This window comes from Panthera leo, chromosome A3 (genome assembly GCF_018350215.1).
Source record: "Panthera leo isolate Ple1 chromosome A3, P.leo_Ple1_pat1.1, whole genome shotgun sequence".
Lineage (NCBI taxonomy): Eukaryota > Metazoa > Chordata > Mammalia > Carnivora > Felidae > Panthera > Panthera leo.
Genome location: NC_056681.1, coordinates 59,724,373 through 59,752,182, shown reverse-complemented (window position 1 = coordinate 59,752,182; position 27,810 = coordinate 59,724,373). Strand labels below are relative to the sequence as shown.

Here is a 27,810-nt window from a genome sequence, read left to right as displayed (position 1 = left end):
TCATTTCAGAGGTATTTCTAGGAAGAGTAATGTAGCCAATATTTACTGAATGCTTACTATATTGTCACTGTGCTAAGTACATGACATTCTTCAACTCATCGATTGACTCCTCTTTCCAGCAACTCTGACACATAGATATTATCATTTTCTCCACACATAAGAAAACTGAGGCCCAGAGAAGTTAAACCACTTGCCCTGGGCCACATGTCTAATAAGTGGGAGAGCCAGGATTTGAACCTACACCTTGCAGAGCCATCAGGATTCCACCATGTATCCTACGTATCTGAAAGCTTGCCCAGGATTTCCAACCAAGAACAAACGAACTACAAAAGAGGAGGCTTTTGTCATTGGACTGTTAAGTGATATTTTTTCCAGGGTAGGAGAGGTTCTTGGATTATATACCATCTTTTCAAGTGGCTCCAAACACAGATGCCTCAGGCTCTTGATTAGCCCCAGGTTTGGAGTCAACACACATAAGGTTGCAGTTTAAGAGAAAACAGCCCCGTAATCTGTCCAGATGCTTTCCGGGAGAGGAAACTTTATGAGAACTGAGAAAATATACAGGGAAAGTAGAGGGGACTTGCTAATAGCTTCCCTCCGGGTCTCACCCTCAATGCCTCCATCATTGGGAGTAGTTTACTACCTTATGGCTAGAAAATGTGGTTTTATAATATGAACCCAGAGAGGAAAGGGGGTGGAAAAGGACACCAGCACCTTCACACAAGACACATTTTAATATGCTTTCTTCAAAGTTTTCAATAAAGGGTTATAGAAGCTGAAGTTATTTTTAAGTGGCTAAGTGCTTTACCTTTCAGGGCCTCGCTGGCTGAACATAAAAGTACCAAAAAATATGGAAACATTTCCACTTGCCAGCCTTCATTTTGACCTTCAGAATGACCCATCTATAAGATGGAAAACAAGTCCTTTCATATCTGAGATCAAAGTTGTGGGTCTTCCCTCTTTTAAGTCTACAGGGTACAAGTTGTGTACGTCCTCACTCCGGGAACAGATAGCACGGATTACATGGGGAGGAGGAAGCGCAGAGGAGAACCATCTGTGCTGGTACTAAGCCCACCCCCCCGCTCCCCCTGCCGCTGTCCCACTGCCCCACAAGATGTGGCCTCTTGAAGGAGGATGGAAGTGATGACGATGGGGAGGATGAAACTACAACAGTCAGGGAAACCGAGTCTCCAATCTGGACATACACCCTCATTTCATCAATGAACCAGCCATCAGATAGCATGCTTCCATTTGAAAACATTATACATCTCAAATGTAATTAAGAAATTTAGACTGGCATGAATATGTAATGTACACATTGCTCTGCAGATGCCTTTTCCGTCCGACAGGCTGGTGCCGACTTTAATTTGGAAGAAATCCATTTTCATACAAAGGTAACCAAGAGTGACAGGAAATAGGAAGCCTACATCATTTATCTTCTGTGAACTTAGGGAAAAAAAATCAGTTAATTGCTTTTCTAGGAAGCTATTTTGTGGAATCACAGTGCTTTATCTTTCTGTTCTTATTCATGGTATAAATGGTGATTTTAAAATGCCCACTGTGAAAATGCTGATTAATCAATACATCTTCAACTATTTACTTATTTTAACAAAATTCTGACCAGCCAAAAATGGTGTCTCTGTTCTTGTGGATGAATTATCAACCACTAGGAAAAGTCCTAATATACACACAGTCTATTAATTGATATTCAAATTGAGGTATCTCTTTCCTCATCATTGGTTAAACTAAGAGCAGCAGGTCCTGCGTTCTCTCCTTCTTTCCCTGGCTTTTCAGATGTGTTCTATTCTCAGCCATCAGAGCCCTCTGTGAGAGTGGTCTTAAGTCACTGCTACTTATTAAATTAATAACAAACAGAAACTAAAATGTGTATGTTTTGGAATACCAGTGAAGCTGTAACTTGCCGAACAAACTGATTTCATAGCCCATGAGGCCCATATTCCTGTGCTTTGTCTCAGTGGCACTGCATATTAGGCTTTTTTATAGGATTGTCCCATTTCTGTCTTCCTGTATCACCTAGCATATACATATGTATTTTTAAATTCTACCAAGTTTGAGGCCAATATAAAGTACTCCTTTCAAATCTAAAATTATCATTTTAATAATAATTTTGTATTATTCCATGAGTGAAGGATAGATACAGCATGAAGCTAATGACGCATGAGCTTCAGGGCCTCTTAAGTGAACATTCCTCCAAGGCCCCAGGAGGGGCTCTAGCAATGAGTTAAAGCATGTTTTTGTAAAAATTTCAAGCATAAGATAATTTTTCTACTCCTTTTTTCCTAACGAAAACTCCCAAGACAGTATTTATTTTAGGTCCCACAAAACCTATATCTACTCCTAGGTTAACAGTCCCCAGTGTCTGGATCTTGAATTACATGTAAAGGGCAAAACATCAATTTTGTGTGTGTATGTGAAACAAAAAATTTTCTTCAACTGCAAATAAGATTTAGTGTGCCCTACCCAAGAATGTTCTAGAACACATGCTGCAGTCATTTCTTATGTCCCTCACCTAACGCTAGTCACCCTTCCAAGTGGCACTCCAGGGAAGGCTCACTTAATGAGGGATGGCATCAAGAATCAAAAATTCAGCTATAACAACAAAAATATGTTTTTCATTAAACACAAAACTGTGCTGGGGAAAACCAGCCAGGAGACAGGTGTATCAGTTAAGGAACTCCCTTGAGGTCTTTAACTTCCACATCAAATTGCACTGAATTTTTCCACACTAATTACCTATTATTGAAGACTAAAGAATTATAACAAATAATTCTCCATGGCAGCAGATAGAGTGCAGATGTTGTAAGAAAAAGAATGAAAAATTTCATGAAGTGTAAAATCAGGCAAAAGAGATTCACAAATTCTCAATTTTTTAAAATAACATTGAATAGTTTTCTACCACAAGGATTATGAAGGTGAGGAAATTTTCTAGGACTAGAAGGCCAATTTTAAATTTAGTTTGGACTGTACGTGAGAGAAATTGCAAATTAAAAGCTAAGTGCTGGAGTCTAATTTATTCAATTCATGTAAATTTCTTGCACATAGAGATCACATCTTAGATTTTTTTTTTCAATTTCTCACATCACATTACACCTAGTCATTGATTTGATTTCTTATGAGGACTGTACCTACACAATGCCATACAGCTATATTTGCATCTCCCTTGTCTTTACGTCATTTTTACCTAACACTTCCTTTCAGCCCCCAAAACCTTCACACAGGCATAAGTCTTATTCTACACCTAATGCCCTGGGAAAGTATAGTCAAATCAGGAAAGTTCCTTTCAGGTCACTGCCTCTGTAAATTTCCCTAAGATAATGCATTCCTTACCTCATTGAAAATTAATGTCAGTACTATCAAGAGAACAGTTTTATATAGGTACTATCTGCGTAAAAAAAAAAATAGGCATTAATATTTCTTATTTGCCACATTTGTTTTATTCTCTCCAGAAAATAAAGGCAAATATCCCCATAAAAGTACAAACTGATTAGCTGATAAAATTCTTCAGTTTCTGTGCTATGATTATGGATTTTATAGAGATGTCCTATAAATAATGATATACCTGCAAAAGGGTATATATAAAAGGGTCTCTCGGAGTACTGTTAAAACAAACAAACATACAAACAAAAAAACTCTTTGAGTCTGAAAGATGGAAAATGTAACTTATAGATACTATTCTGCTGCTAACTGGGAAAGATTCATTTTCTTATTATAATAGACTGATTAAACACACAAGTGTTGCAAAATTCAAATTATCATATTTTCCATAATATGCAAAGTTTTTTGCTAAAATAAGGACTGTACATCTCTCATACCAAAAACAAAAAAACCAAATCCACCAATTAAAACTTTGTTTTACGAATGACACTTCTTACCTTTTCCTAACCAGGCTTGATTGGCCTCTTTAGAGTATTCAGTGTAGAATGTTAGGAAGGAAGCAAGCTGACTGGCTCGATGTCATTACATGGGGGAAATGAAACACTTCCTTTTTAAAAGCTCTAATTTCTCCTGGTATGACTTTCTATCCTAGGCATTTCCCTCTTTCTGTGATTACTGAACCGTAGTACAATGTGTCATTCCCAATCTGGGGTCTTGGAAAGGCGTCCTGAAAGTGTCCATGTTATTAATGACATACCCAAAGCCTAATGAAAACTGTATAGTTATCTTCATAGGATTATACTGGCTATCAAAAACTGGCTTTTAACCAGGGCTTTATCAACTCATTGAGTTACAAAGTAAATAAATAAATTACTACCTAATAAATTTGAAGTTTCTTTGGCACATAAAAATCATTTTAACAGGGAATCAATTGGGATTACAATTATAAAGGATTCCTGGTGGTTGCAGCCACCTCTGTTCAAGGATAAGCCATGTTTAATTTGCCAGGTCATTTGATGACAACAAAAATCAAAGGGCTTGATAAATTCATTTTGTAAAGTGATATTAATGTGTGTTTCCTACAAACTTTTAAAAACATAAATGCTTGCAGAAATTATGTGTTGCTTCTATTAATTCCTAAGAATACTTTATGGGATCCATCATAAATGAATAATTAAAAGGAGTTACTAGTATACATGCCACTTAATTTCTTCTTTAGAACCTGTATAAACACCTTAGAGTAAAAAAATATATATCTTCTCCTTCAAGGGTAATATGTTGATCTCCCAACTGGTGCATGGTGCTTTCTGAAGTGATAGCTCAGCTCAGAAATGATTAACTTCAGCCTTGTCAGACTCCCAACAAGAAACATCAAATCATTCGTGTTTCATTTGGTTATTAAATCAAATTAAAATATACAGAATATCCTGCAGTGTTACTCCATCTTTAAAAATGACTGTGTCAAAAAGAAAAAAAAAATGGACAGTTCTTAAATCCAATGCTCCAGAATTCACATTTTATGTTTGTTAATATACCACATCACAGCAAAACAAAACAAAAAAAAATGTGCAGGCATACTTTTTCATGTGCTCTTGACAACTGTCATCAATTTGTAATATAGTCTGAAATGTGGTTCTTTAAAACAAAACTTCATTTTCCATCCAGATTTACTGTTCAAGTGAGTAATCATGGCTTCTTTGCTACCCCTGTGATTATGTGATTTGCCTTTTTGAATTCTAATACTCTATACATCCAATATACATATTTTATAATGCAATAAATAAATACTTTAGATTAAATTCAAGATGCAAACCAGAAGAATTTGAACTAAAAGATTTCATTCTCTTCATATAACCTAAGATCATTTTTATAGGACAAGGAGAGTTCTTACTTGATGCAAATCAATTAACCTGGATTTTAAATATTATAATATGGACAAGACTTTGATACATTTGAATATGCACCATACTTAATATTAAGTCTTTTTTTTAAGTAGGCTCCATGTCCAACACGGGGCTCGAAGTCACAACCCTGAGATGAAGACCTGATATCAAGAGTCAGATACTCCACCAACCGAGCCACCCAGGTGCCCCTCAATATTGAGTCATTTAATAGTTACTTTAAAAATCATTATGAGGTTTACTTTGTGAAATCTGTGCTCGAACATTCCAAAACTGACAAAAGCATCAAACTTCTGAACTCTTTTACATAAAAATTAACCTCTTTATATATAGCCTTTATGATACTTTTATTTCTAATATATAGTATCTGTGTCAACACTGACTCATTAACAATACAAAAAAAATCCCTTGAACTATATTAAAGGAGACATTCCTTTCCTGAATGAATGTAGACACATAACTGCATGTGTTGGAACTTAAAAATAATTTGGTGATAATCAATTTGAGAAAGTTGATAGGAAACCATTATTTATGTGTACATCCTCCTTTAGTGATTGCTACAAATCCTACCATATGGAGTTGTTCACACACTGAAATAAAGAAACATGGGAGTTTAATTTGTAATCGTCCAGTGGTCACTTAGAACTGCTCAGATGTATGTAGGTGGTATTGAGAAAACTTACCTCTCCTTGCTTGGGGATGCTGAACTTGGACAGCTTGGCCTTGGCTCTGGTGGACTCTGGCTTGGTGGCCGGGACTCCCCTGTATGACGTACAGTGCACACTGGTTTCTGTGGATGACTTAAGTTTTGGAGACTCATCAGGAGCCTGATCTTGGCCGTCCATCGGCCGCACATATGCAGTTGGTTTCTGCTGAACCAGGCTGGGTTTTGAAGCCAGGGATGGAGGAAAGTTCTGAACACAGTGTCCGCTGCTGCTGTGCTTGGCTGCCATAGCAGGTGGCCTTTCCTGGGTCTGAAGACCCACCTCTACATTGCACACTTGCTTGGCTCGTGGCTGCTGTCTGCCAACACCATCTCCAAGCAAGGTCCTGAGAGAGCCTTGTGCTGAGTTGGAAGAAGAAGAAGAAGAGGAAGATGAGGATGAGGGGCTTGACACAGAGTGGTTAGGTTTTTTATTATGGTTCTTTGGGTTAGCAGATCTGTTCAAATCAAGCAACCTGGGTCCGTGCTTACTTGCTCTCTGTTGGCCATCTGATGGTGGGTGCCCAGCCTTCTGCCAGCCCATGGTGCCCCTCTTACTCTGCTGCACGGGGACAGCTGCTGGTGTGGAAGATGCAGTGCTACAGACAGATGAGGGCTGGGTCTGGGCTCTTGAATCTGCAACAAAATGTTCATCGATCTTGTTCACAGGAGCCTGAGGAACCCCAGGTTTGGGAACGCCAACGAGATGACTCTGATTAGATCTATCAGTTAAAAAGTCTTTCATTTCATCGTAATTGCCTAAAGTATTCTGGATCCGGTTGGAGAGCTCATCTCCCTTGTTCGTCTGGAGAAAGAGAAACACACGTACCCTCTTGTTAGAGACAACAGAAACACAGGAAACAACGGAGAGGTGCCATTATTGATCACAGTAGGCTTGTCACATTCAGAATAAGAGTTGGGGGATGACATCAAAACTGTCCTTTGCTGGGGCGCCTGGGTGGCTCAGTCGGTTGAGCGTCCGACTTCGGCTCAGGTCATGATCTCACGGTTCGTGAGTTCGAGCCCTGTGTTGGGCTCTGTGCTGACAGCTCAGAGCCTGGAGCCTGCTTCAGATTCTGTGTCCCCCTCTCTCTCCGCCCCACCCCTGCTTGTGCTCTGTCTCGGTCTTTCAAAAATGAATAAACATAAAAAAACAAAAAACAAAAAAAACCTGTCCTTTGCTGAAGAAGTCCATCCACACTCTGTATCATGCCAGAACCAGGAAGCTGTTAAGAGCCTTAGACTACATCAAAAAGGAATCTCTCCTTGGTGGTGTTCTACAGCTAAGGAAATCAGAAAATTTACCACTGTAGCTGCACACAACAGTCTCAATTAAGACTTTCCAGGATTAGGTTTTCTTTTCTTTTTTATAGTCCCTTTGGAAGCTTTTCTTGAAAATTCAAATTTGGCTCAAATTGTTCTGCTGCCAATTTCTAAATATATAATTATTCTTGTCAGAATCCCAGAGGGACAGGCAAAAGAAGTCAGAGTAAAGCTTAAAATGAACATGGGGCTAAATGTGCAAGAAGCCACCAGCCTAAACTATCCATAGTTCTGTGCAGCCTCAGATATTAGTGAAATCTTGGAAGACCTTTCATTTTGGAAGAGAAGCTGTATCTCTGACCTTTGGTATAAATGAGAAGCAATCCAGCAGCTTTTTTCTCATCACCCTATCAGGTACCCTGATTGCAGCATGACCCATGTGTGGCAAATGTTACCAAACCTCTTTATATTTCCTAATAGCTGAGAAAAAAACATAACAAGTGGCATTGACTTTGAAAATCAATGCAGAAATGAAGTCTATACTATTGATAAAAATCACAGCAAGCAGCTCTCACTATTAAGCAAAAGTTATATTTTACTGAGGGAGCAGGCAGTCAAGTCGTGTGAACTAAACACCAAGATCCGTGATCTGAGAAGACCTCATTTTGAGTGGCTGAGCTGTCTTCCTGGGCTGACCAGGCAGAGAGCCAGCTGAAGTTTGGTTGGTCGACTCTTCCAATACAGACTGAAAGTAGAGGTACAAGTGAAGGTGAAGATGAACAACAGAAAACCATCTACCTTGTAGGGTTCACTGAAAAGGGAGTAACTCGAATTAAATGCGCCATCATCCTGCTGAGTTTCCTGATTTCTTCTTTCTCGTTCTTTCCTCCGTAACACATTTCTATCTGGTTCATAGACGCTGCATCAGGAGAAAGAAAAGAGAACAACCACATAGGAAAAAGTTAAAGGCTAAAGCCCAAACATTCCCCTGAGTGCAGAAGTCTGGGTCATGGACAAATGGTGATGATAAGAACATGGATCAGATTAAAGCCAGTCTAATCAAGCAGTATGAGCTTGGGTGTCTGATAATTACATTCTTCAGGAGAAAATCCTTAGGACAAGTTCCAACCAGTACTAGACCTCTCTGCCTGATATGTAAAACAGGAAATATCTAAGCAATTTTGACAGGAGAAGACTGAAAGTAATCTTAAGGCAGACAGTAATTACAGTGATGTGTAAATAGAAATTATGAGCATATTTCCTCTTAAGACATAGACTCTGAGTGTTATATGGGAATGCTTCTGTTCTTGTCTTTCTTTCTTTTTCTTTTTTCTTTCTTTTTTTTTTTTTTTTTTGCATGGCTGTGTTTCTGTAGTGATTCTTTCATTAACTAGCTCCCTAAAGAGCTGTTAAAACTCCATGCTGCAGTGGTTTTCACAGTTATGAGCCTTCTTCTGATCTCTGCTAATCAGTCAAGTCGTCAAACTACTACTGAATCAATTCTTCCTTCTGATATATTTGACACTATCACTCCTAACTATGAAAAATGTGCCAGGAGGAAGGGGTGCAGGCAACGAAGGGAGAGAACGGAAATTGAATTATGGTGTGTCATCAAGGATCTCAGCCTTTTTGTTAAAGAAAATTAATATCTATTCTCCCAAAATACAATTATGAAGTGACCAGACACCAGATAACTGGGAGGACTAAGGGAGTGTTCCTTCCCCCTCATAAGGAGGAAATAAAGGGGCTAATTCAACTAATAATAAGGAAGTGACCCGTTTACTGAAGGAAGGAAATACACATGTTTTTTTCAGCTTGGTACATAAAGTAAATCTGGCTCAGTGGAGACAACATAACTGACATGTCCCTCAGAATGAGCACAGTCTTCATTTCCTAGCAGAAGCATTTTAAGTGACCTTGTTCTGCTTAGAGCTCCCACTCGATCTAATGCACAGATGCCTGAGCTGGGAGCCGGGACAACCACCTACTGACTGTGGTTCTCCCATAACCAGCGACATGATGATGGGAAAGCCACACAACCTCTCTGCACCCCAGTGTCTTCATTATAAAACAGGGATGTTTCATGGCGTTGTAAGGTTTAAACGTGAAGGTAATCTACAAAATGGCTTTGGAATAGCTTTAGGTGCCCAAACTCCAATGTACTGCTTTTAAATGTTGTTAATAATGAAAGGATCTGTGGGTTCATAGAAATATATGAAAGAGTGAGATCCTGTTTTGTCTAGTTTTGTTTTAGCTGAATTGCCATCTTGAGTATAAGAGAATATTTGTGTCATGTAGCTATAGAGGACACAAATAAAATGATCATAAAATAAATATTGCTTATCCTTCTAGCTCTGCCCGGGTGGATAGAATATACTTTAAATTCGCTAAGGGGCAATGCTAAATATGCTTTCAGCAAGGCTGGGAGAACACCTAAGGAATTTCATTTAAATTTAAGATTAGGAAATGTTAAAATACCCAGAACATATCACCTATTAGCATTTTAATTCATCTTTCGTACGTTACCCAAAGTTATTAGATTGGGGAGTCCAACCAGTGACCTTCACATAAACGGAGGCTGCAGCCACAGCCTTACCAAATGAGAGGCTCACAGCTCTAACATTGCGATCACTAAGAACTCTCTGGATGGCTATAGTGATAGTGACTGGCATAAGGGAGGCATAAGATGAAAATGACACTCTTATTCACAGAACCAGGCTTCAAGTTCAAAGAAGAGGCTATGATTGCCTTGCCCTGCTTGTGGACATTTGCAATATGAGACTGCAGCTTTCACACACATTCCATGGATTTCAAATGGAGACTGCTCTGACAACACACGACTCATGCTGTGGATGGGCATGAAGTAGCCTTAACCAAGGGGACAATTCGAGTTTTACTATGAACTTGCTAACTTTAGAACCCAAACCAGCATTTGGCAATCAGAAAAATAAGCTTGCATACCATGCACCGTACTTCTTCCCCTCTCCAGCACACACAGGTATCTGCGAAGCACCAACTATGCAGGACTCCATGCACAGAGACTTCCATAAACATGCTTGCTGCCCTCAGGCAAGGTCAAACCAACCAAACACACAAGACTGGTATGATGCATGAAGTGGCCTTATGTAACATGGAGCAGGCAGGTGGTCATTTAGGATGATTTCAGGACTTCTGAGAGGCCCCCATACCCAAAATAATACCTCCTACATCTGCTGGCTGACGACTGAAATTCCACAACTAGAGAGTCATTCCTCTGGCTTAAGATGTCTTCACCCCTGTAAAAAATGTAGACACCACAAGAAGGGGAAACACTTTAACCTGATCAGCCCTTGGTATCTGAATGTGTATGAGTTTGTCAGCATTTTTGCCAAAGGCCAATGGGAAAGGGCACAGGACATGAGGGTCCAAATACGAGGCATGACAAAAAAAAGGAGGGATAATGTAGAATATAGCAATGAAAACAAATTTATAAACACTGCCTACTCTGCAACATGGCTTAGATGTTTAGCATTAGGCTGAAAGCAAAAATCAATTAGGCAGATATCAGACTTACTGTATTTTCCAGGGTCAGGGAGTAAAAATCACTTAAAAATATGGAGAAGTTGGGAGGTGAGAGGCAAGCTGCTCCTCTTTAAACCTGCTTCATTCCCCAATCCATTTAAAGATAACCAAAAGCACTCCAAGATGCACACCAGTGCTGGCTAAAGTTCTCTAATGAGGTTCTACCTGCATACCCAGCCTATAGCTTCTACTACTAAGAAAGACTGAACACCCTCAGGACCACCTACACATAGTCTACTAATAAAAATGCACTGGCCATTGGAGTGTGTGGGTGACTCAGTTGGTTGAGTCTCTGTCTGACTCTTGATTTCATCTTAGGGCATGTTCTCATAGTTCATGAGGTTGAGCCCCACATCAGGCTCTGTGCTGATAACATGGAGCTTGCTTGGGATTCATTCTCTCTCTCTCTCTCTCTCTCTCTCTCTCTCTCTGCCCCTCCCCTCACTCTCAAAATAAACAAATAAACAGTTTTTTAAAAATGCACTGGCCATCTTTCACGGGATAGCCATGATGCTTGTGCCATGCAATATCCTCCATGCCACCAGATGAAACCAGAATGATCAAAAATGACAATCATCCCCACCTCCTCCAGAAGAGAGCAAAGGAAACCCAAAAAGAGAGCTAATACGTCTTCAATGCTTTCCCTTTGGTTTCTCTTCCCCAGCCTCCACTGAACATTTAACCCTTCCTAACGGTGACCCTCCTGGTTCCTCATCCTTAACTAGAACCACAACCCTTACCTGTCACGTCAAGCCTAGGAAAATGTCACCTGCTTAATGCAAATGTCATTGTAGAGAAAGTCTGGACTTACATGCCCCATCTTTCTCTAAATGTCTGAAATTTTATCTCTTTGGTCAACACTAAATGTTTAACTCATAAAGACCGTATCTTCTTGACAGTAAGTCCACCATTCCACCAATTACCAGTGAAATCTCTGTAGGTACTTACAATTCTGGAGAGTGCTTTTCTCTTGATTTCTCACCATTAAAACTTAGCCCTCTTCCCTCCTCTGCCATTCAAACGATGTAAAGCCCATGTCATTTGCTTTAGAAGCAAAGGAACCTTTCCCCTGACATGCTGAAAGTCAGGTCATCTTCCCTGGGGATGGTCGACTAAAGTTGTAGAGAATTCTTATTCCTGGCATGCCAATAAATACATTAGACTCAGTAAGAGCTTCGTATCATGAGCTGTTTTGTTATTGTTGTTGTTACTAGCAGATGGTAAAATCTCTATCATCTGTAAAGTTATTCCTTATTTCTGTGAAAATTGTAAGAATCACATTCCTCAAATGTATGTCACCAAATGTATTTATTTATTTTGTATGAAAGTGGAGGCAGCCAACTGCTACAGTATTATTTATTATATATTGCAAATGCATAACATACCCAGAAAATGAAGCTTTTTAATCAACTACCTTTAAAAGACTAACTTATTTTCAGAATAAAAAAAATAGCCAGTGAAAAACATAGTAAAAACATTTCTGATCATTGCCCTTTCTTTGTTTTTAATCTATAAAATGAGGTAAGTATAGGGTTCAGGGCAAAGCCAATTATGCTGATTAGGGAGGAATAGAAGTCCAAACGTGAAATTATCACCATTTCCAAAATTAATGTATCCTTGATCATATGGTAACAGTATGAAACTGAATAATAGCAATACCTTTGTGTCTTATAGTTTCTCCCTTCCACTGGGCTCAAAACGTTTCACACATATGTCCCTTAATTATCCTTACAATGTCCCTTGGAGAAAGACAAGGATGGTAGATATTATTGCTAGGCTACCTTTTTTAAAGATCAAGGGACTCAGTATAAGAGTTCAATCACCAAAACAATGTCATAAAGAAGACATCATGTAGAAGGGACAGCAATGTCAATCCATAGAGGAGGGGCTACCCGGGAGCCAAGAGGTGGACATACTTCCTAAACCCTAATGTCTACAAGCCCCGTATTAGAAAACAGTGAATGTTTCCCTCACAAAAGCAAAACAGGACAATGAAACATAGGGAAGCTACTTTCCATTCAGAAAGAACTAAAAGGAGAATTCTGGAATAAAGGCTGGGTTGTTATAATTTTTTATAGTCCCAAAAAACGAAAGACAAAAATCAGTTTCTTTCCACAGTACACATGCCAAAAGGATATCCATGTAATACAGAAGAGTGGAATAAAGGACAGGTGAGTGAATTTAAAAATTATAGACTCAAAAGTAAGCCAGCAAAGGCTGCTCATCATTTTCCTCAGATCCTACCCATTCTTCAGCCTGCTCTGGTCTCTGCAGTCTTATTAGAGAGAAAGGTGCTGGCGCTGGAGGGAGCTGCCCCCTCTGCTGAGCTCAAGTTTGACCCAGAAGGCGCAGCTGGCCAGGAGGGACCGACTCTCTTCCCTGTAGCACTGATCCATATGCAGCCTGTTCACATTCGAACAATCGCTGCAAACAAACTGCATTTCCCATGGACGAGGCTTTCAGCCAAGGGGATATGTAGCTAATTACACCCCTTGGCTGGAATCATCATAGTGTTTTCTTCTTTAAAAAAAAAACAAAAGAAACAAAAAACATTATCCTACCTACTGGTATGTCTCCAGAGTTGCGGTCTGGGAAACAAGTACATTCAAGGGGAAGAGAGGGAACAATCTCTCACCTATCTGAAGAAAGTTATCATGTTCTCCATGGTTAAAAAATATTCTCCTCTTCATACAGCAGAAATACAATTCACTTCAGTCCAAAAGCATTTCCTGAATGCCATGGTGTTAGATGCAGGGGAGACAATTAGGGCTGTGACTAGCCTTTCCTGCTGCTGAGAAGCTAATGATTCAGAAGACAAGGGGGAGAAGAGGGAAGGGCCCCATTCTATAAGTTGTTTTTTTTTTTTAGAGAGAGAGAAAGGGAGCATGGATGAGTGGGGGAGAGGGGCAGAGGGGGAGAGAAAGAGAGAGAGAGAGAGAGAGAGAGAGAGAGAGAGAGAGAGAATTTTCTGCAGGCTCCACACTCAGTGCTGGGCAGGGGTCTATTCTAAGCAGAGAATGCTGACATCGTGTGGCTAGGGCACTGCAGAAGGGAGCACAGGGAATCTGGAGCGCTTCATGAAAGAGACTCCTTTGAGTTGGGTCTTGAGAAAAGGGCAGGTGAAGGACAGTGAAGGGAAGAAGGGCTTAAAAGTACAAGGTACATAAATTACTATTAAGTGGCCTTTGAGAGGGTTTGGAAGAGGTGACTCTTGCCCTCCCAACACCATCCTACTTCTTTATCCAGCTGGAATTCCACATTTAAAGTTTCATTTGTTTGGTTTGCTCCACTGCTACTCTGTCATTTCTACCTTACCCCAAATAAGTTTATGTGATCCTTCCTGAAGCAGGTTTGGTTTGGAGTGAATAAATGAAGGGTGGATAAAGGGAAGAATACAGTTTGTATCAGGGCAGGCCTTGAACACCCTGACCACAGAGAAGACAACCTTTTCAATCGTGGGACACTTAAAGTCCTTGGAAAACATGCTAACCTGCCCCTGGGGTGTGCACTGGCAGCCACAGGGGCAAATAGGAAGAAGAAAAGGCATTAAGTGGAGAGACGAATGTGTCACAGAAACTCTCCTGATCTTTGGAGCAGTAGCATATACAACGGTGCATAATTAAAGAAACTTAATCAAATGCTGCAAAATAATAACTGCTTTACACTTAACGAGTCAAACTAATTATCATCTCTTGTTATTTATAAAGCAAATGATAGAAGATTAGTAATCCCTTAAGTCCGAGAAAAGCAAGATTACAGAAGTATACTTGCAAATTCCTTCCTTAATCTATAGACAGAGCTGGGAGACTGAAAGACAGGAAGGTAGTCAGAGAGTGCGCAGGTGAGAGAAGCAAGTCAGGCAGAGAAAAGGTGGGTTGGAATCAGAGCTTGGTGAAGAGGCAAGGATCCTCCAATGAGAGTTCTTCAAGGCCTTGAACTGTTGTAGCTGTGGTGCTGGCACCAGGAGGTGGGGGGTGGGGAGGATGATGGTGGTAGTGGTGGTGATGATGGGGTTGGGGTGGTGATGATGAGGTGGTAGGGGGAATGATGGTGATGGTGATAATGGGGGTGGGGGTGGTGATGACAGGGGTGGTGGGGGCGGTGGTAATAAGAAGGGCTGTGGGGGAAGTGGAAGGGGGTGAGGTGTTGGGGGTGGTAATAATAATGATGGGGGTGTGGATCGGGGTGATAGTAGTAAGAAGGGGTGGGGGGAAATGGGAAGGGATGGGGTGTTGAGGGAGCAGTAATGGGGAGCAGGGTGGTGATGGTGGTGGTAAGAGTGGTAGAGGTGGTGTGCTGGGAAGATGGGCTGGAGGGTGGTGGGAAGGGGTGGGGTGGCAGAGGGTAGTGGTGGTGAGAATTGTGGTGAGGTCGGCAGTTAAAGATCTGCTGAGAAGAGAGGACTGGTCAACGGTGAATACAATAAACCCTTAAATCCTGAAGAACATCACTCTGCCCTGCTCACTTATACTAGGCTTCTTTTTGAGTCAAGTAATTTCAGTTCTCACACCTGTTCCCTCCATTTTCCCCAACAGCATTACACCACTAACTTGCCATCAGCTTTGTAAGTATGACCCGCAATATTATTTCTACCATAGGTACCTTGAAAAGGTCAGTCCAACCTTACTTGTTTGTCTCTGATCACAAAGGTGATTCAGAGACTCTCTTTGAGAGCATTTATAGATCTCTTCCTCAGGGCTGCCAATCTGTTCTACAAGAATGGGAGAAGAATTGAAGATGGTTTGTGCCGTAATCACTTGTCCTATACGACAGCTTTGGTGAAACTAGGAAAGAGAAGGGAGTCACAAAAATAATGAACACCCACAGACAAATGTAGCCGACAAATATTCCAAAGAAAAATATCCTTTTGGGATAATCTATAACACCTTACCAAACCCACCAGGCCCATATTAAATTTTGCTAATAACAACAACTACCCTCTAATACTACATGCAGCCACTGCATGAAGCACTTTACATACATTTCACTGAGTAGTCTTCAAAACCCCAAGAGACATTATCCCCATCAACCACTGAAGAAACATGAGGCTCTAAGTTTAACTAACTTGTACAAGTCCCATAGCCAGTGAGCGACAATGTTGGGGTCTGAAGCCAGGCAGTCTGGCACCAGAGAATGAGTTCTTAGACTATGCTCCACTGGCTCCCCAGGGAACCTACTTACTGACAGACTTTGACAAATGGTATCCCCATCTTTTGCTAGTAACTGCCAGGCAGAAGGGTGTTAATTTTCATATCATGACAATTTGAGTTCATTCTTCTAAGATCTGCTAAGTTTCCTTGGTTGATAAGCATCAACTTTCAGAACTCTTGTAAAACTTATAAAATATAAGTGAGATAAGCAATTCAAATGAGTTACAACTAGCAATTAACTAATACACCAGTCCCTGAACTCTGTACAGTGAATTACTTAAAAATTGTGGAACACCATAATTAGTGTATTTTGTAATGGCACTAACAAAGACAAGCTGCTTCTGCACTACGGTACTGGACGCTCATCTGTTCTCTACTGACCATTTAGTGAGTCCTAACTCCATTTCTAACTCGGTGGAAATGATAACTGTTCCAAATCTCTCTCGTAAATACCCTCCAGTGAGTTTTTAGAGAGATGACAGATAAATGACAGCTTTGCATTTCCAAGGGTTAAATGCTTTTCCTGAGGGATCTTAAGTCTTGCTGCCATGAGAACAAGTGTCAGGTTCTAATGGAATTGTTCCATTATAAATAAACCAGCAGGTTGTATGATAAGCAGCTTTCAAAGAGGCTCTCCATATAGGATAAACAGAGAAGTTAATCTGAGTTTCTTAACAGGACCTTTTTCCTTTACAATATAAAAGTGCCTTGAGATGAAGCAATTACTCTGATTTACCATCTTCTCCTTGTTAGAATATAAAGATGCAGTGGAGCTTCACAAAAGCAGCAGTAACTTAACCAAATGAGACTCACCTGCAAAGTCCCTACTATGCTATTTCAAAGAGCTCACTTCTAGACAGCAGCAGCACAGAACAGCCATCAATCATGGGTGTCCATTATTAGAAGGATGCTTACTCCCAGGGCTTTTCATGTCAGAGCCAATAAATTACTTTTCCTGCACAAAATACCGTTACTTCATTTTCACTTTACAGTATAAGTTTCTAAACTTCCACTCCTAGGAATTTTAATGCCATCTATAAGGAAGAGTCATATTTCATATCATGCCTATGTTTTAACCATGATGCCCTTCCATACAATCTCTGTGTGGCCACTCAGGGTCATGGACGTGATCAGAGGGCAGAAGGGTGGCCAAGTCCTCTTATATAACTTCTTACTATCAGTTGGGTCAGGCTTTTGGACATAGAAAGTCCTGAGACCCTGTACATCAGCCATTAAAAAATGGCCCCTGTTCTTCCTGAATCCAACTGCTCAACTTCTTTTCTTCCCAGAACCACCAATGACATACACTATCTGGTTGAAATGGGATTTCTGAAAAGGAGCAAGAGTTAACTTGAGCCACTTCCATCTGTTGAGCTGAATTAATTTACCTGTGAGGTACAGAACTAGCCCTAGGCTAGAATGAAAACAAACAGAGCTAACTTTAAGGAAAGGAAGAATTAAAGGGATATGCATGTCCTCAAATACCTTCTGATGTCTAAGCAATCTGACAGATCAACCATTAGAGTCTTCCATGTAGGAAACACAAATGGCAACCACTATAATAGATCTATTAATTTATCTGAGAGGGAAAGAGACCTGTTTTGAAGATAAGAAGGACCTATTCTAGTACAGGGCAGTTTATGGGCTTAGCTAGAAGTCTTGGTGGGTAAAGGGAGGAGGGAAGAGGAATGTATGACAGAAATCCTCAGTATCTGAATGAGAACACAGAACCACTGAGAGGATGGAGCTTCTATGTCACGAGGAAATCAGATCCGGGGCATGAGACCTGGGCTCAGTTCCTCGGTCAAAGAGAAACAGAAGGCAACAGGCAGATGCTCCCTCAACTTCCCATCCTCCAACCTTTCTCACCTCACCAACCCTTTCCTCCTCACTGCTCTCGAAGGTGAGTCCTTTCTCCTCCCCAGGCTGACTCTCCCACTTGGACTCTGAAGCCTACTGCCCCCTCCCCACCTTCCCACAGATACCATTTTCTCCTACTTAGTCACCATCTTGGTTTCCACTGGGGTTTTTTTTTTTTTTTTCATCAGCTAATAAACCCATTCAAGGTCCTCCTATCTTCTAAAAAAGAAAATGACAAGTTCTCCCTGACCTTCTGTCGTCTTTTTGCTGTTGCTCTCCATCAGCAATCATTTTCTGCAGAGCCATCCACACTTGTCTCTCTCCAATTCCTGGTTTTTCTAAACCCATGTGATCTGGCTCTGCTCTTCACAGCAAGGTCACAACTCCCCCACTAGGCATCCACTCCCCAACCTCCCACACAGCCACCACTGCTTTAGAGAAACTTTGTTCCCTAGGATCTGTGGAAATGTATACTCGTGATTCACCTCCTGGGCTACTCCTGAGTGTGCTGTGCATGTTTCTACTCCTATGCCACTCCTTTAGAATTTGTTGCCACTCAGGGTTGTGGGTAAGACCTTGTGTCTAGGCCTGGTCTCTTCTCATGTGACAGTCTTCCTGGTGATATCATTCATATCCTTCCCTTCAGGTGCCATCTTTATACTGGTGACATGCAAGGCTCTAAGACTTATCTATATCTCTCTTCTCAGCTCCAGAACCAATTATGCAACCATCCACCAGACTTTCTCAAGTCATGTTTCCCACAGTTACACAGAGCCCAGAAAGTCTACACATGGCTCATTGCCACTCCCTGACCCCAGCCTCTGCCTCCATTCTGTTGCTTGTGTTGGTGGATGGCACCACTACCCACATAGCTGTTTGGGTCAGAAATATGAGCATCTAGTCAATCCCCAGGTCCTGTCAGTATCACTCAAATTTGTCCAAAGGTCTCCTCCAAGCTGCCTCCCCAGTCTAGGCCACCACTGGCTCTCTCTCCTAGCCCACAGAGTGCATCCCAAAGGGTCTCCTGGTTGTTCTTCCTGTCATCTGTTCCTCCACAGTAAAGTGATGTTCCCTAAAATAGCAGTTTGATCAGTCACTGTTCTGCTCCACCCTCCCTTGGACAGAATCCAAATCTGGCATCCATGCCCTGCAGGGCTTGGTCCCTGTTTCTCTCTCCAGTGTTGGCCCAAATCTCCCCTAATCTCTACACTATGGCCTCTCTTTGAGCCCAGGGATATGTTTGCCACCTGTCTACCTCCTCCTGATCCTGAAGCTCTCAATTTAGTGATGCTTCCTTCTCAGAAACATTCCCTGATGCCTTCAACAGACCCAAGTCCTGACCAGTCCTGACCTTCACGTGTCCTACATAGAACCCTACATTCTGCCCCCAATCACATTTCTTACACGAATTATCTGAATCCTCCATTACATGGTTAGCTCCACAGAGGAGGAACTGTGTCTACTTTCTGTAAAACTGTATTCCCAGAACCTAGAACTCTGCCTAGCACAGAGTAGGCACTGAAAATAATACTCAAAATACTTTAAAAATACACAATAAAATGATTAAAAAAATTTTCCTTATTCCTTATCAAAATTTAGTCTGTATACATACCACAATTTGAAAAAACAGAATACAAATCCATTCAGATTCTGGGTCTTAAAATGTTCCTTCTGGTTGTAGAGCATAACAATGGGAATCATATTAATAGTAATAGTGGGCAACTGTTTGGTGCTGGAAAGTTTTGGTATTTTATTATCCCTCTCAACAAACCTGCTATGTAACCCTTATTTATGAAAAACACAGAATTGTAATAAATAAACATGCAAATATAAAAATGAAACAAAATCTATGTGCCATAAACATTCTTCTCTTCATTTTACAGATAAATGCCTGTCTTCAATGGAGAAATGAGACTTGGAAAATTTAAATGATTTGCCTAAATAGTAACTGTTGGAATCAAATTCTAAGTTCCACAGAAGTCCTGGATATTATAAAACTGAAGTGTTTTAAAAACATATTTTTTTATTCAAAAAAATTAATTAACACTTACTATAAACCCAACACCAGCTAGACACGAAAATATATCCATGGCCCTACCTCGACAGAGACTCTCAGGGACATTTTTCTAACTTACCACCGTGAAAGTTCTATAGTCAATTAAGCTTGAGTTAGAGGAAGATGTTAAGAATTTTGAATTATTTGAACTCTATAGTTCTATAATTCATTAGGTGCTAGTGACAGTAAAGATGATTAATTCTAAATATCCATATAACACAGTGTCAGAAAACCAGGGGGTCTTCCTATGGTTGATGTATCATTCACAAGTTCCCAATTTTAATTAGACATGTAATCTATCATACAAATATTTTATTAGGTCCTAGAAGATTAGGCATATTATATATTATGGAGCTGCCTATACACGATGATAATTATCACCATTCTTTAAGAAATGTTGTAAAGGGGACACTCATACATATTCTGACAACATATTTGCTTCATGTTATCTTAAAATGTCTTTATCCCTCCTCCCCTTCTCCTTTCCTCTCTTCCCTCACTCCTTACTGTTTCTATCTCTTTTAATGTTTCCAATATACAACCGTAAACAAGAGAGTAAATCCAACGTCACAGGAAATATAGGCAACTCTGTGGTATTAAGATAAACTTATTGTGAAGAAAGCCTAGGAAGAAGGTTCTTCTTCCTCAAAATGCTGTGCCCAGAAAAAGGTTGGGCAGCTTGGAGAATAAGCATTTGACTTCTCTCCTCATCTTGGTTCTCTGGCAATTCAAAATCAATTAGCCTCTGCTGTGTCAGGAGGATTCTATTCTGTGGGTTTCCATCTTGATTGTCCAGCTTTCTGAGTCCCTAGGGGTCTCTTTCCACTAAATTTTAGGGTCCACACCTCTCAGAATTAGCTGAGAACAATACCTGACTGACAGTAGGCACTCAGCTACCATTTGTTGCTTGAAGGGATGGATGGCTGAATCACCAGTGTTCATTTTCACTCAACCCCTCTTTCACTGAATAACCAATAAGAAAAAACAGTACTGTAAGTAGACTTACCTGGTCTTCTCAGGACAGTAAACATATGCTATGATACATAAAGGCCTTTCAGGTACATTCTGAAAGCAGCAGCCTCAAAGAGTTAATAAAGCTAGGTTTTTTATCAAATAATTTTTTAAATGACTGGCATAAAGAAACATGGAAGTGTCATATTGTCCCTTTGGAATTAAAAGTCTACATGCATTAATATAAGATACTGTAATATCTCAATGGGAAATCTACCTGAAAGTTATTGAACTTAAAGCTTTCTTGACTAAAAAGCTAATGATTCAGAGTCAACTGGGAATGATAGTAAAGGGAAGACATGGGGCACCTGGGTGGCTCACTCAGTTGAGTGTCCAACTTCAGCTCAGATCATGATCTCACAATTCATGAGTTTGAGCCCCACGTTGGGCTCACTGCTGTCAGCACAGAGCCAGCTTCAGATCCTCTGTCCTCTTCTCTCTCTACCCCTCCCTGCTCATGCTTTGTCTCTCAAAAATAAACATGAAAGAAAGAAAGAAAGAAAGAAAGAAAGAAAGAAAGAAAGAAAGAAAGAAAGAAAAGGGAAGACATAGCAAAACCTCCCATTGAACAAGAAGAATACTTCCTACCACTGGGCTACAATTTCCAAGGATCCTCCACTACTTTCAAAGATATTAATATTGGGCCAAGAATGAGGAGACCCAGGTAAGGTCCAGCCATAGACAGGTTAAGACGTATTTTATGCCTTAGCAGGGTTAATAAAACCAATACATACACTGTTCACTGGTTGTAAGAAGCAAATGAAATCATGAACGAAGAATTCCTTAAAAATGTTAAAGTGCTCTGCCAAGGTGAAATATTATTAATGCCTGGAAAGAAGGTGATTAAAATACCCACTATACAGAAAGAAACACCACTCCCTATCCATCACAGGCTGTCATTAAATATTGACTTTGACCCAAGGATTTCATATTTAGGAATATACCATTCATATTTAGGATGTCACTGCAGCATTATTTAAACTGCAAAACAAAAACAAATTTAAAGTCAATTAAGTATAATTCTTTAGAGACTGGTTAAAATTTATGGTATTTCATACAATGGAAGACTATGCCACCATTGGATGGAGGGGATCTAATGTAAAGACATGGAAAAATATCTAAGACATACATATTAAGTGAAAAGAATAAGCTGTAGAAGAACATGGATGATATAATCTCTTTTACATAAAATAACACGTGTGCTTTTAAAGACATTTGAAAATCTTAAAATAGTTATCTCTGAAGTGAATGAAGTGGCAGGGGGTGGAAAGTCTTCTGTATAGTTTGGATGTTTTACAAGCACATTACTTTTTTAATACAAAGCATTATATTTTTAAAATATTGACAGTTTTAATTTGCTTTCCCTTTCTGATCTATAAACATGCAAAATGTAAAGTTAAGGCAATGATTAGTAAATATAGCACAGGTTTATATGCGACTCTCTCCAAGGATCTGGGCCCCCTTACCAGTCCAAGCGTATTTTCTCCACACACACCCCCCACACCTCCTCCCCAAGGATGAACTAAACAGATCTCTCCACAAACCTAACCTGTAGACTTTAATTCAACCAAACTCCACATTGATCAAGGACTTCCTGAATCTGTCAACAATTACCCTGGACTTACACATACCAAACAAACAGACAAACAAATCACCATAGTCATCCTACTAGCATCTAACTGCATTTACAGTTTCAGACAAATAATCTGCATAATCCCCAGGGATAACTCAGAAACACCAGGTCATTTGATACCAGGTATGGAAACATTTCTTTATGAACTCAACTTGCCCACAGCTCCAGAGAGATACAGAACCTCAATATGAGAAATCTGAGTACAGAGGTGTCTGAGACTTTCAATTTATAGGAGAATAACAATTTACCTCAAAGGTAGAGGCAATCTACTGAATTGCCAAAGCCCTCCCAAGAACTCTGAATTCCACTCTCCTGGCTACAAATTGATTAATTGTCCATTCTGCTCCCTTGTCCACTCCATTCCTCTCCAAATCTCTCCTCTCTTATACTTGCATTAGCACTCTCTTGACTTTTTTGTGTCAGACTGTCTCCTCATCTCTCATCTAGTCTAACTTTGCTTGCTGTTTGAGAAATAGTATTTATTAACTATTTTTTTTAAGCTAGTAATAACGTTGGAATTTTAGATAAAACGAATTGTTCTTCACATTATAATACTCATTTCTTTCAAGTATTTATATTTTAAGCAGTCATCTCTGGCTAGTATTTACATATTATAAAACAAGGAAATTATCATTAATAAATGTAATATCTCTTAATATTAATATTAGGCATATTATGTATTCTTAAACATTAAAGGCTATGACTAATAGCATCTTCTTATACTAGGAAAATATTGGTAATTCTGCAAATTCAATGTGCCATTTTCTATCCATGTCAATTATTTTATCAGGCTCATTAAACTCATAAGAGGATAAATAATAAATACATAACAATTGCACATCATCGTTAATAATTAAAGAAATGCAAAGAAAGCCAAAGTGAAACAATTTTTACCTATCCAATTAGAAAAATAATTTTAAGTGAGTTAAAAATTAATATTCAATTCTGGTAAGTGTTGGGTGACATGTGGCTGGAGGAAGCCTAGATCAGAACCAAGTTCCAGAAAACAATTCTGCATTTTGTAACACATATTCAGAACCTTGCTAATATCTCCCTAGGAATATGTCCAAAGGAAACTGTCAGAAATGCAGAGATTTACGTAGATGAATTTTCATCAGAGAATTGTATACAAGATGGGGAACTAGAAACAACCTGATGTGCAAAAGTCAGAAAATAAATAAATCATAATTTACTGTAGCCATTAAAACTCCTGTATTTCAATAATACTTAGTGATGTAGGAAATACTCATAATGTAATGTTAAATGGGGAAAAAAAACAGGATAAAAATTACATAAGCAAATGATCAAAGTTTTGTTAAATTATACAAAAGTGTGTGTGTGTACGTGCACACACATACATATATACATAGAAAAAAATCTAAAAGAATACCAAGATGTTAATGTTGGTTATTCCTGAGAAACAGAAGAAATAAAATGTTCTTTTTCCTTTGTTTTTAGTTGGTATGTTTGACTCTTCACACTATTCATACACATTAGGATGGCTACTCTAAAAAAAAGAAAATAACAAATGTTGGTGAGGGTGTGGAGAAACTGGAACCCCGTGCATGTTGTTGATGGGAATGTAAAATGGGTAGAGCTTCATTAGAAAACAGTATGGCATTTTACCCCCCAGTGGATCTTGAGAAACTTAACAGAAGACCATGGGGGAAGGGATGGGGGAAAAAAAGTTACAAACAGAGAGGGAGGGAGGCAAACCATAAGGGCCTCTTAAATACAGAGAAAAAGGGCACGGCTGATGGGAGGGTGGGGGAGAGGGGAAAGTGGGTGATGGGCATTGAGAAGGGCACTTGTTGGGATGAGCACTGGATGTTGTATGGAAGCCAATCTGACAATAAATTATATTAAAAAATAAAAAATTTTTAAAAATGAAGGTACACAGTTGTGATACTGAAAAAAAAATAGTATGGCAGTTCCTCAAAAAGTTGAAAATAGAATTACAATATTTTGTAATTGAAAGCAAGGTTTCAAAGAGATATCTGTATACACATGTTCATAGCAGCATTAGTCATAACACCCGAGAGGTGGAAACAACCCAAATGACAAATGACTGGATAAACGATGTGGTGTATACATATCATGGAGTTTATCCAGCCTTATAAGGAAGCAATTCTGACACTCGACATATACAACAATGTTATCATCTAAACTGTGTCCCTCCTAAATTCATACACTGAAGCCCTAATGTCTAGTACCTCAAAATGTGACTATATTTGAAGGCAGGGCCTTTAAGGAGGTGATTCAATTAAAATGAGTCATTAGCATGGGTCCTAATTCAATTTGACTGGTGTTCTTATAAGAGAAGGAAATTTGGATTCATAAGAGAGACACCAGGGATGACTGTGCATAGGGAAAAGACCACGTGAAGAGGCCGTAAGACAGAAACCGTTTGCAAGCTGAGGAGAGAGGCCTCAGAACAAACCAACCTGCTGACGTTTTGATCTTGGAATTCCAGCCTTCAGGACTGTGAGAAAATAAATTTCTGCTAAGCCACCCAGTCTGTGGTGTTTTGTTACATGATCCTAGCAAAGTAATACATACAACATGGAAGCCCTTGAGGATGTTATGCTAAGTGAATGAGTCAATCACAAAAAGGCAAATACTGTATGATTCCACTTGCATGAAGTACCTAGAGTAGTCAAATTCAGAGACAGAAAGCAGAGGGTGGTTGCCAAAGGCTGGGGGAGGGACAAATGGTGAACTGTTTAATGGATATAGTTTCAGTTTTGCAAGATAAAAACAGTTCTGGAGATCTGCTGCACTTAACATTACCGAACTGTACACTTAAAAATGGTAAAAATGGTAGATTTATGTTACATGTATTTTACTATATAATCTAAGACAAAAGAAAGTAGCAATCTGACTTTTAAAAATTATTTCACAATTCTAGATATTATACATATTTTATTAACATTTAAGATAACAAAATATTATCTATTTAATTCACGTCACCAGTTATTGATAGTAGAATAACAGTATTTTAGAAGTTCACCCTAATCTTGCTCCCATGCAGTCCTTCCCATCTGCAGTAAATAGCAACTGCATTCTTCCAATTGGCCAAAAACCCTTGGAATCTCCCTCATATAAGAAAGGGGAGGAAGCTAGAATGACCTATGCAATCCATGTGATGATGGGTTAGAGCTGGAGGCAACAGACTGAAGTTAGCTTCAAATTAATATATATGCAAATGGAAACATATAGAGATATTTATAAATATGTGTGTATATATGTGTGTGTGTGTGTGTGTGTGTGTGTGTGTGTGTGTGTGTGCATACCTTGCTCTGTCAGCTGAGTGGGCCCAGAAACATCAATACCCCAGTGGCAACAAGCATGGCTAGCATTCAGATCTTGGTTTCCAACACCATTGTCCAAAGAAAGGAACCAGGGCTACTTGAAGAAATGGCTCATTTTTGGATTAGCACAGAAAATACACAAGATAGGGCAGAACCAACTTGTATCACTAGAAAGCAAGAACATTACCACCAATAATGGACATATGTCAAAGAGATATAGGAGCCAACTGAAAGAGTTTCCATTAGCCAAAGCTGGAGCAATTTGAATGAGAAAATAAATAAAATAGTATTAGAATATAACCCAAAGTATAAAAGAAATACTTATGAGTCTAATCTAAATAAATAAATAAATCCAAATATTTTATATAGCAACTCTACCTTTAGGAAGGTACAGCATAATTCCACACTTCTTAAGAACTACAGCTATATCCAACAACATAAATAAACCTCATGAACACAATATTGACTGAAAGAAGCAATACAGAGAAGAATATCTTACTATATAATTTTATTTGTATGATGTACAAAAACAAGTAAGCATAAACTTCAGTGTTAGAATTCAGGACAATAGTTTTCTCTGGAAAAAAGGGAAAGAATAATGTGCAGAAGGATGCCCAGGAGAGATTTCTGAGATTCTGGCAATATTCTATTAAGCTTTTAATGATCTTTGTTCTGTCAATGATTTAATCAACTCAATTAATTAAAACTTGACCACTACCTCATACTATGCATGAAACCAATGTCAATTCAGGGGGAAAAAATACTTGAAATTGATTTTGATGTAATGGAGTGATCAGTTTCATTTTGGTTCCATACAGCAAGCCAAATGACCCAGCTCTATTAGTTGAAAAGACCATTATTTTCCCATTGCTATGCAGTGCCAACTTTTGCCATAAATCAGGTCTTCACACAGGTGTGGTTCTGTTCCTGGGACTCCTTTTTCAATTTCACTTGTCTATTTGCCTATCCCTGTGCCAACACTGTATGTCTTAATTCCTACAGCTCTGTAAGTCCTACAACCTTACTCTTTTTCAAGATTGTCTTGATATTCTTGACCTTCTGTATTTGTCAGACATATTTTGGAACCAACTTGCCAAATCCACACACAATTGCTAGGAGTTCGTTTAGGAACAGGTATGCATATCCTCACATATAACATATCCATATCTCCTCCCCTATCAAATCTGGAAGCATAAAGATGTAGTTTTCCTTCACTTGGGTGCTTGAGTGGGGTCATTGTCACAAAAAGCCCCCATTCCCATTTACACATTATGAACATGAAACATAAGCAAAAAACAGACCTAAATTATCAAAAAAAAAAATTCTATGGCCTTGGGGTAGGAAGAGGAGTTAGAATAAAAAGATCCAATATTAACTCTGGATTTATTTTAAATATCTGAGCTACAACAAGCATATTGCATATATACTCACACACGCAAATATGGGATACATGAATTAATTCTGTATGAAACATCTGAGTTACTTGCAACTATCTGAAATTAACTCAAACCATTTTACCAGATGGTAAATTCTGGAAATAAATTTAAAATATGCAAAAAAAAATACTATCTGACTTTCATATGAAACACAGAGTACCTAATTATAACCTCATATTTAATTTTGAGAAGAGGAAACAATATAGAATTTTTATTTCTAATATCAGCTTTGAATGATAATCAATTCTGATTTGCAAAAAGGTCTATGTTTTGTAAGCAAACCAGTATTTCCCATTTGGGATTTTTATTGGACAATAAAAGCCTTATGGGCTATGAATTCATCAGGATTAATAAAAAAAGATGCAAATTCTTATAATATAATGTGCCCAACTTTTTAAGAACCTCTGCAATAGCTTTTTGTGTATATCAAATTAAGATTTACTATATAATAAAGTTATGTAGTAATAATATACAACCTTTATCTAAAGTCATGATTCTTCAACATTTATCCTTGCTACACTGCAGCACA

The 27,810-nt window shown here is 39.1% G+C and overlaps 1 protein-coding gene across 3 annotated transcripts in view; it reads right to left on the bottom strand.

The window, feature by feature from the left end:
• The window catches only part of AFF3 (AF4/FMR2 family member 3), a 567,801-nt gene that overhangs the window by 429,750 nt on the left and 110,241 nt on the right, over window positions 1–27,810 (bottom strand). For all 3 annotated transcript variants that reach the window (XM_042931993.1, XM_042931995.1, XM_042931994.1), the window contains exons 3-5: window positions 8,062–8,182; window positions 6,493–6,805; window positions 5,981–6,363 (exon numbers count right to left, since the gene is read on the bottom strand). In XM_042931993.1, coding sequence (XP_042787927.1) covers window positions 5,981–6,363; window positions 6,493–6,805; window positions 8,062–8,182 — 817 coding nt within the window. The remainder of the gene's footprint in view (window positions 1–5,980; window positions 6,364–6,492; window positions 6,806–8,061; window positions 8,183–27,810) is intronic.